The sequence below is a fragment of the Chiloscyllium plagiosum genome, unplaced genomic scaffold, assembly GCF_037043375.1.
Source record: "Chiloscyllium plagiosum isolate Xiang-an unplaced genomic scaffold, Cpla_swu_hap1 HiC_scaffold_47, whole genome shotgun sequence".
NCBI lineage: Eukaryota > Metazoa > Chordata > Chondrichthyes > Orectolobiformes > Hemiscylliidae > Chiloscyllium > Chiloscyllium plagiosum.
Window position 1 is genome coordinate 14,060,063 of NW_028270185.1, and position 10,993 is coordinate 14,071,055.

The 10,993-nt window shown below is 40.5% G+C and overlaps 1 protein-coding gene across 2 annotated transcripts in view; it reads left to right on the top strand.

The window, feature by feature from the left end:
* Positions 1 to 9,089, top strand: part of LOC122542865 (heterogeneous nuclear ribonucleoprotein L-like) — a 47,610-nt gene extending 38,521 nt beyond the window's left edge. For both annotated transcript variants that reach the window (XM_087983908.1, XM_043680966.2), the window contains 2 exons: positions 7,356 to 7,451; positions 8,724 to 9,089. In XM_087983908.1, coding sequence (XP_087840034.1) covers positions 7,356 to 7,451; positions 8,724 to 8,770 — 143 coding nt within the window. In that variant the 3' untranslated portion in view covers positions 8,771 to 9,089. The remainder of the gene's footprint in view (positions 1 to 7,355; positions 7,452 to 8,723) is intronic.
* The last annotated feature ends 1,904 nt before the right edge of the window (positions 9,090 to 10,993 follow it).

Consider the following 10,993-nt stretch of genomic DNA (forward strand, 5'->3'; position numbering starts at 1 on the left):
AGATAAGGAATTAAAAGAATTGGAATCCTGTTTTTACACTGATTTAAATTTTCAGCAATGTAGAAAAGGTCATACTTGTAGGCAGTGCAAAACGTACACAGGCAGTATGCCAAGTTGAAAGTGCAAATAACTCATTGCGCTTGGATGGAAGTTTTGGGTCACTAGTGGGAAGGAAGGATGTGAAAAGGCAAGTGTTGTATCTCTTGCACTTGTGTAACAGGGCAATGAACTATGGGAGAGACCATACCTGAAATACTGAACAGTTTGGTCTCCTTATCTAAGGGAGGATACACTGGTATTGGAGGTAGCCAAGAAAATGTTCATTAGATAGATCCTGAATATGGATTTTCTTGTGTCAACTACTCATTGGGGTTTAGAAGAAGTATGTTTTGATAAAATTTCAAATATTCTTAGGTTGCTCAAGAGTATAGATGCAGAGAGTTGTTTTTACTTGTTGGAGAAACTAGGATTTCTGAGCATAATCTCCGAATAAGGGGTCAACAATTTCAGAGGGAGATGAGGATTTTATTGTCCCCTGAGGATAGTGTCTGTAGACTTATTCTTCTTGGAGAATTATCGAGACTGAGTTGTTAAGCATATTTGAAACTGAGCTATCCAGATTTCTAATCCGTCCAGGAATTGAGGGTTAGGGGGATAAGGCAGGAAAGTGAAGATCAGGATGTTAAGAACTACCAAGATCATGCTGAATTGTGGAACACGTTTTATGGGTTGAATGTCTATTTAGCTTCTATAGTAAACCAGGTTGTTGCTGAGGGAACTGTCATGTTGCATTACTATAATGGGGAATGGGAAATCTGTTAGGTTGTGACTTCCCAGAAAGCAGGTAATATTAGACACCCCCACCTCAGTTATACTGTCTTCCACCTTCTTCCATCACGCAAAAGGTACAAAAGTTTGAAAACACATACCAACATATTCAAAAACAACTGCTTCCTTGCTTTTACAAGACTTATGAACAGACTGCTCATTTATTAGAGTTGATCTTTCTCTGCATCTTCTCTGTAGTTATATAACACTATATTCTTCATTCTGTTCTATTACCTTGATGTACTTAGGTAAAGTAAAACTTCTCTGGATAGCATGCGAAATAATGCTTTGCACAGTGACAGTAAATCAAGTCAAATTGTGATAGAAATTTCTGAGGATCTATTAAATGTGTAGGTTGCTGGATCAAAGCTGACCTTGCCGTGATTATTGGGAGGCGGGGGTTTGGTGTAGTTGGGTGTGGTGCAGTTCAGGAAATGACACAGGACTGGTTGAATGCGACGTCACCTATGGTGGAAGGTGTAGTGGGGGAAAGTTGTTTGTCCCCCTCTAATTTGACAACTAGACTTGGTTCCTTTGACATTGGTTTATTCAAGCATATGCAAGGGAGCAGTATTCTTCATATGATGCTGTACTGACTCATTACAAAACCCCCCTTTGTACATCATGTAGCAATAATACTAATTTACATTTACTGATGGCAACCTGTTGCTCCACAGAGTGTTCTTACATGTCAGTTAAAAGCATAATCAATAACAGCGCAGAAATCAAGCTTCACTATTCCCAAAATCATCAACAAAATGTGAAGATTTTGAAGTCTCAATTCTCCAACTGACCTGTGTTTTAGACTCGAGTTGACAGAAAAGCAAGGACCTGGTTAAGAATGACTATTTATTACAAATAAATAGCCTATAGCTGTAGGTAAACAATTGAGCCATCAGCATGTATCGGAAGTAGTTAAAATTCTAATCCCCTTGTAAACTTCTCCTTACATGCGCATGCACACTCAAACGCACGCGCACACACAAACAGGGGGAGAAAACATGGGTATTAATCCAGCAATACTACCATTGTGACACTATCTCCCCCAAACTGAAGGTAGACAAAGTCAGAAATCACACAACAGGCCAAACAGGTTTATTTGAAATCACAAGATTTCAAATTCACAAGCTCACCTGATGAAGGGGCAGCACTCCAAAAGCTTGTAGTTCAAATAAACTTGTTGGACTATAACCTGGTGTCATGACTTCTAACTTTGTCCACACCAGTCCAACACCGGCACCTCCACAAATTGAAAATGTACTTTGGCTTACTTCTTGATGTTGACGCTGTAGCCAGGCGTCTGTATTGGGCTTTCCTCATTGGATCAGGATGATACCTGCTCTTGGTGAAATATATGTGAATACACATGGAACCATTGGACTTTATATGCTGTAATAGAAATAGTGAGTGTTACTTTCAGATTTACATTTAGCAACTCTAATAAATTCTGACTGATGGCAAACACCGAAGCCTAATTAACACCAACCGATATCACAACATACTCAACTTATTGCTAATTTTCAAAACTAAGACAAATTTGCTTCTTAAAATAGGTTCAACAATGTGCTATATTCCTTATTATTCAACAATATGGCTCAGTGGTTAGCACTGCTGCCTCACAGCAGCAGGGACCCGGGTTCAATTCACCCCTTGGGTGACTGCCTGAGTGGACTCAGCAAATTCTCCCCATGTCTGCGTGGGTTTCCTCTGGGTGCTCCGGTTTCCTTCACAGTCCAACGGTGTGCAGGTTAGGTGGATTGGTCATGCTAAATTGCCCATAGTGTCTAGGGATGTGTAAGTTAGCCATGGAAAATGTAGGGATAGGGTAGGGGATGGGTCTGGGTAGGATGCTGTTTGGAGAGGTATGGATTCGATGGGCCAAATGGTCTGCTTCAACACTGTAGGGATTCTATATCTATATTTGGAGAATACAATTTTAAAAAATCACCATTTTAATCGCAAATGATCGTAGCAAACAGCCTGCAATCATAGAACCTAAAGAGTGACTACACCATTGAGAGAATATTGTCAATTGTGACTCTCATAATTCTATATCACCTCAATGCAATGAGGAATTGACAACCCCTTTTCAAAGTCCTTGGACAGTTGATTGGGGGCAGGGGGGAGTGGGAGCAGGTTGAAAAACCTGGCTGTATTCCTAGGATCTAGGAGACAAGAGGATTACCCAGTCGAGATGCGTCAATCATTAAAAGCATTAGGAAGGTAGATACAGAGAAACAGTTTTCTCTGGTGGGGAGAAAACCAAAAATGTAGATAGTAGGTTAAAATTACACCCTGTCATTTATGAGCAACATCAAGTTTTTTAAAAATTTTGTAAGCACAGTGGGTAACAAATTTGGGAATTCTCCCCAAAACAGTTGAGGATGTCAGGACATTTTGGATTTAGGACTGAGATGACTACATTGTTAGGGGAGTTAATTACAGATGTGGACCAATGATGGGAAAAGAGATATTAGATGCACATCAGCTTTGGTATAAAGCAAAGAGTGGAGCAGGATCAAGGGGCTGAGTGCCCCTATTCCTATTCTCAGGATACAATGCTCTCAGCAGCAGACATTGGTAATTCCAGATTCAAGACTACATTCCTTTCTAATATCCTGTAACCCTGTCCAACCTCCACCTGAGAACAAGGCAGGTGAGAAGGAAGAAACAAATTTACTCACTTAGTGGCAGGAAGCAGGAGATGTCAAACAGATGAAAAACAAAACTTAATATAGAGGCACAAGACAAAGCAAAAAAAAAAGCAAAGCAGGAAAGAAAGGCTCTTTCCAATATTTTAACTCCCATTTGAATCTTGTCTTAAAAAGAGACAAGGGTGTCACATGAATGCGTGAAAAATTCACCAGCAGATGCTGCCAATATTAATTAAATGAAAGCACAGAAGCAATGGTTTAGTGGTAATCTCACTGTATTAGCAGTCAAGAACCCCAGTCGAATGAGTGGAGGACGGAGGTTTGATTCCCACCATGGCAGATGGTGAAATTCAAATTCAACAAAAAGGTAGAATAAAAGGCTAGTCTAATGCAACCACCATGGACTGTCGTAATAACTCATCTGGCTCACTCAGGGAAGGAAATCTGCCATGCGTACCCGGTCTGACTCCAGACCCATGGCAACGTGTTTGACTCTTAACTGGGCAATAAATATTGGACTCTCAGTGATGCATGATTTTGAACAGGATTTTGGTGATATTACAAGCTTAGAATATTGAGGTTAACATGTCCTCTACCACCCCACCAACCTCCATGTACAGCGTATCATCCACCGTCATTTCCGCCACCTCCAAACGGACTCCACCACCAGGGATATATTTCCCTCCCCTCCCCTATCAGCCTTCTGAAAAGACCACTCCCTCCATGACTCCCTCGTCAGGTCCAACCCAACCTCCACTCCCAGCACCTTCCCCTGCAACCGCAAGAAATGCAAAACTTGCGCCGACACCTTCCCCCTTACTTCCCTCCAAGGCCCCAAGGGATACTTCCATATCCGCCACAAATTCACCTGCACCTCCACACACATCATCTATTGCATCCGCTGCACCCGATGTGGCCTCCTCTATATTGGGGAGACAGGCCGCCTACTTGCGGAACGTTTCAGAGAACACCTCTGGGACACCCGGATCAACCAATCCAACCACCCCGTAGCCCAACACTTTAACTCCCCCTCCCACTCCACCAAGGACATGGAGGTCCTTGGACTCCTCCATCGCCAGACCATAGCAACACGACGGTTGGAGGAAGAGCGCCTCATCTTCCGCCTAGGAACCCTCCAACCACAAGGGATGAACTCAGATTTCTCCAGTTTCCTCATTTCCCCTCCCCCCACCTTGTCTCAGTCAAATCCCTCGAACTCAGCACCGCCTTCCTAACCTGCAATCTTCTTCCTGACCTCTCTGCCCCCACCCCACTCCGGCCTATCACCCTCACCTTAACCTCCTTCCACCTATCGCATTTCCAAAGCCCCCCCCCCCAAGTCCCTCCTCCCTACCTTGTATCTTAGCCTGCTGGACACACTTTCCTCATTCCTGAAGAAGGGCTTATGCCCGAAACGTCGATTCTCCTGTTCCTTGGATGCTGCCTGACCTGCTGTGCTTTTCCAGCAACACATTTTCAGCATGTCATTTTTGATAGCTTTGTTCCTTTCAGCACCCCTTATCTCGCCCTAGTTTCTACTGATTTGGAGTTTCAACCAAAATCTTTTGGTCATCAAAATCCCTTTGTCCTTTGTTTCTCTTATCATTAACAGCCTATTTAACTTTTGCTTTGATGGGTATCTTTGCAATGGCTGTGAAACTGTTTTGCCTTTCAGAAGGGGATAATTGTGTTAGAAACAATTCAGAAAAGGTTTACTTGACTGATCCCTATGATGAAGGGGTTACTTTATGGCGAAGGTTGGAAAGATAAAACGCTGGCTTGGAGAGGGCCGGTGAGGAAACTGTGTAGACTAGATGCTTGGTTAATGAGATTTCCAATTTAGGGAGAAAGCATGAAGTGGTACAAGCATAGGCTCCAATGTACTGGAAAAACAAACAATAGATGGGACCAGACGATGTCTGGAAGAAACAATAATCCACACATCCTATAAAAAGTCAGATGTTGCTGGAATCTACATCTAGTCTCAGAAATGCATTGAGAATTATTTTGATTTTCTCCATGAATTGAAACATATCAAAATTCTAGCACAGTCAAACTCTACCCCTGAAACTCAAACTGTTTCATCTTGGAATAAATCACTTGCGGTATCTCAGTAAAAGCTAAGTACTGCAGATGGTGAAATTCTGAAATAAGAACAGAAAATACTGGGGAAAACTCAGCAGGTCTAGTAGCATCTATGGAAAGAGGAACAATTAATATTTGAAATCCAATATGACTTCAGAACTGAAAGAGGCTTGAAGTTTGTACTTACGCTGCTGATAGTGTGGGGGATTAATGGTGAGATGTCCAGAGCAAAAGAAAAAGGGAGTGTTAATAGCAGCATAGGAGAGTGAAAATTTGGTGTCAATAGATGGCAAATGGATTAGTTTTTGTAAGAGACAAGTCAAAAGACCTATTCCAGTTATACCTGTCTGTATGTGGGGTACAGAGGAACCTCGATTATTTGGCATTTGATTAATCGAGTTTTGGATTATCTGAACAAGATCGCAAGGTCCCGATGCTTGGCTATGTTATCCGGCATTCGATTAACCGAACAAAATACTCCTTTGGATAATCGAGGTTCCTCTATATTGGCAGCATTCCTTGTTCCTCTGATGTATGAATGATACTGCTTCCCTCTCTGTCTTGGAATTGGAAAAATTACTTTGCTTTCAATGTCCATTCTCCTCTCACCTTCATCTGGTCCATCTCTGACCTTTCCCTTCCTTTACTTCATTATTTCAATTTCTGGGAATTGGTTGTCTGCCAATATCTAGTATAAACTACTTGATTCCCACAGTTACCTTGACAACACCTATCATGCTCTGCTTCTTGAATGACACAATTCCATTCTCCCAGTTTCTTCTTCTATCGAGCCTGTTGTGGTGATGCAACCTATCACAGAGATGTCCCTCATTTTCCTCAACCAAGGATTCTTGCTTGCATCCCAACCGTGGTTGATAGGGTCGTCAGTCATGTCTGACCCATTTTCTGCAGCTGTCTTCAACCTTTTTGCTCCCTCCCAGAATATCAGTGGGTTCCTCTGACCCTTACCTTTCCACCTCCCCAGTCTCCACATTCAGAGGATCATCTTCTGCTATTTCTGCCATTTCCAGCAGGATAACACCACAAAGCACATCTTCCTCTCCTTTGCATCATCAACACTCCACAGGCACTATCACTTTTGAGAAATTCTGGTGTTCTCTTCCCACAAACACCACCTGCCATGCCCCCTTCCTATGTAGCTACAGAGTGGAACACATGTTCGTTTGTCTTCCTACTCACTGTCCAAGCCCCAAACCAGCTCCAGGTGAAGCAGTGATATACTTGTACCTCTTTCAATCCAGTCTACTGTATTACTGCTCCCAAAATGGCCCCATTACATATCATTCTCTTTATTATCATCATTAGTATTCCCTCTGTCATGATCTGTTCCAATTATACCCCTTGTCACCCTCATCCCCCTGTTGACAGCATAAAACCCATAGTTTTCCAGCCCCATTCAGTTCTGGAGCAGAATCATATTGGACCTAGCATTAAATGTGTTTCTCTTTCCATCGATGCTGCCAGGCCTGCCTTTCTCCAACATTTTCTGTTTCTTTTTATGATATTTCAAAGTTGCTGACAACTTACATGAAGCTTAGCATTAAATATGATGCTGTTCTGGTGCATCAGCAAGGGAACATTGAGTGTGGTGCTCGATGATCAGATCATACAAGATTGTTGATCTTAAAATCAGGAGGTTTCTGCTTGGGAACGTTTCTTTTTAAACAATATTCATTTTCTATTCTAATAAATGCCAGAAATAAATTTCAGATCTAACCATTCACACAAAAATAATGCTACTAACTTCCCCAAAATCTCAATTTTTAGGTGAGAAGAGTTCTTCTGGCCTTCTGGAATATGAATTGAAGAGTGATGCTTTTGAGGCATTAGTTATGCTGAATCACTACAGACTAAAGAATCCAGGTATGTTATTTTAATGAAGTGTAAAACTGACGTGATATGTAATCTAAAGGATTTTCAACCTTGCACATACTAATGATGGCATATTGCTGTTTAATCATAGCTAACCCGTTGCTGTAAAGCACCTAAAACATTGGACAAGCAACCTTATTTCTATTCTACACATTTCAACCTTTCACTCAGTTAATCTGCTACTGATTGCAGATAGTATTAACATCAGAATGAGTGAATATTGTGACTTAAGCTCAAATAATAGAGCTACGGAAAAGTACAAAAAAAAGTTATAATAGTGATACCAGAACTGAGGTATTTTAACTATCCGAGCAATCTGAAGCCCTTTTCTCTAGCAAAGAGAGTGCTGATTTGTAGCATGAAACTATAAAATTTCTTTGAAACTATTGAAATGGTTTAATAGGATAGATGGCACCACTTCTGTGGGGAGTCCAGAATCAGGTTATAAATATCCATTAGATCCAATAAGTAATTGGAGCCATAGAGATGTACAGCACGAAAACAGACTCTTTGGTCCACCTTGTCCTTGTCAACCAGATTCTAACCTAATCTAGTCCCATTTGTTAGCATTTGGCCCATATCCGTCAAAACCTTTTTCATCCCTGGAATGGTTAGATTGTGAAACCTGCTCCCACGTGTCGTAAATAACTTCATGGTTTTGGTTCTTTTGTATCTTAACTTGCATTTGGGAAATGGTCACAAGTGTGATATTTAAGATATTAACTGTATAAGTTAAGGGCAAATTTAAATAGGTGGAGGACATTTTGTTTTTGTGCACGTTGAGACATTTATAGGTACTGCTGTGATCAGTATGGTTAGGAACTGTACACTTGTAATGCTTCACTTTGGAATAAATCCAAACTGAATAAAGATTGAATTCTAGTCTTCAAGCTTTATATGAGGAATGGGGATGGATTATTTGAAGGACTTGGTAGTACCCATGAAATATATTCTAGTGCACTTGTCAGTTTCTCCAGAGTAACCTGATGATAATAAATAGAAACCCTCGAATAAGCAGAAGGCAGTGGGACTGCACTGAACGTTGATAAAGATAGCCTAATATCTTGTTTGGACATAAACCTTAAACCAAAAAATCTGTGTTTGCCAACATTATGTTCCTTTGGACTTCAGTAATGCACTTAAAGATTTTCTTTAAGACAGGAAGGTTAGTTTAGTTAAATTTATTTGCCAATTTGTGTACTAATGTGTGTGTCTTTTTTTTCTTTCCCTCCTGAATTTTCTGAAAATTCAAAATTTAAACAGATGGGCCTGACCTGTTCACACTGAAGCTGTGTTTCTCGACTGCCTAACATGATCCTGTGCACGGAACCAACTCATCGAGGCTGATCGTTGCTTTTGATGTTTTATTTGCTTTTGCTTTCTTTAATGCTGTAATGTGCAGTGACCCATGGAAAAGAATTTGTTTTCCAGTGCAAGGGCAGTTTTTTTTTTAGCTTTCCCAAGAATGAATGGTTAGTGAAATGTGAAATGTGGCTGTGCTAGTGGTTAGTATATACAAACATTTGTTTAGACTTGTTTAATTATTGGAAGATTCCTACACTGCAGAGAACTGTACACTATTGTGTTACAGCTAAAAAGTATTAATAAAAACACTTCTTTTAGTCTTTATGAATGCTTGTTCAAGGTAATTTAAATGAATAAATGGATATAACTTTACAACAATCTACTTAGCGCATACACACACGCACACTTGGAAATGTAGCACAGTAGAAATGTGCAAGAAGAAAGCCAGTGTGACATTCTGGATGCAACCCTTTTCATTAGAACTGAGGGTTGGAAAGTAAAGTGGAATTTTTATGATTGTTTTAATGCTTTTTTTTATGACTTGCCAATGGTCTATTGTCTATCCTCTTTACTGCCTTGAGAAAATGGTGGTAATGTGCTGAACTGCTGTAGTTGTATGGTTAGGTTCAGCCATGGTGCATTTTCCCTGTAGTGCAGTCGTGAAGTGCATGGCCTTTGTTGACAATCTCCAATAGTTTAAAAATCATGACTGAGAATAGCATTTTATTCCAGATTTAATAAAAGATTGAATGTAAGTGTCCTCAACTGCCATGGTGGGATTTAACTTGTCTCCAGAGCATTAGCCTGGACCTCTGGGTTACCAATCCAGTCCCAATTGGAAGTGCTTTAACTCAAAGCAATTTCAGCCCTCAGTTTAGCATGTACATTGGTGTGTGTCTCATGTATCACCAGGCACAGCCATTATTTCATTTGGTGCTATCCTGAAATAGCTTGGAGGTGGCTAGCATTCAGAATTATGCTGAATGTTCCAGGAATTAACCTTTGCGGTACTACTAGGAAGAAGTGGGGTGGGGTGTGTGTGTGTGTGTGTGAGACATCATAAGAGAACAAAATAAGGTGTCTTCAATTTAAAAGCAATGAGGATTTTTTATTTTGAGGGTCATGAGACTTTGGAACTCTTCCTCAAAAGGTATTGGAAGCCTTGACGAGAGCTTGAATACTTTTAAGGCAGAGGTAGGCTCTCAGTCCCTTGCTCATCAAAAATCTATCAGAGGTAAGTGGGAATGTGGAGTAATCAGGTCAGCTATAATCTTATTGAATGGCAGAACAGACTTGCAAAGCCAAATGCCGATTTCTGCACCCAGCTCATATGTTTGTCAGTATATTTCACGTAGTTTGAACACCCTTGGTGTCTAAATTGTAAGAATATAGAAAATGGCAAAAAGGCAATTTGCTGACAACTCATCCAGTTAGATAACCAAGAATAATTGCTCTCCAAGGAAATGATGGATGCTGTGGGTTGGGAGGCAGCTTTGAGATGGCGTGTGCATCCACCAATTTAAAATTAAAACTGAAAGTGAAACCCTTCATTTGCCAAGTGCAAGAATATGCCAATGCATTCTCTACTTCAGCAAAACTACCTTCTTCTTTTGGACCAAAAAGACCCAGGACATCAAGACCTCCAAGGACACCAAAGTATCCAGTGAACAGAATAGATGCCCCTGAATTTTGTGTTGAGTTTTACTGGACATTGATATGTTTGTGTTATAGAGTGGAAACAGGAGAATCTTTTTTTGAAAGTCACAAGTTTAGAGGATCAAAATTAAATTTGGAGAGAACAGGGCTGTTTGGTAAAGTTGTCAACAAATCTGATGTAATTTGAAAGTAGCCCCATCATGAACAATGAATCCTGCACTGAATTGGAGAAAATAATTCTCAATAACTCTTAGGGAAAATTTGATGGTTGGATAGGGTTAAACAGACAAGTGTTTCATCTTGTATTGTCAGGCAAGTCCTAGTGAATGGTTGAAACACAACTTAGGGAGAGGACCAGGTGCTTGTTGGGTGAGGAGTTGTGAAGTTGGAGATGGTGAGGGGTTACATTTACGTTTTTTAATGCAGAATTGAAAATAGGGTTAAGTTCTGGGGTGGTGGTATTGGTACTTTATAAGGGGCTGAATTGAATTAGTAAGGATTATTTCTGGAATGTTGAAAACCAATCTGCTCTGCTAGTTTGACTTCTGGAAACCAATAACATGAAAACCACT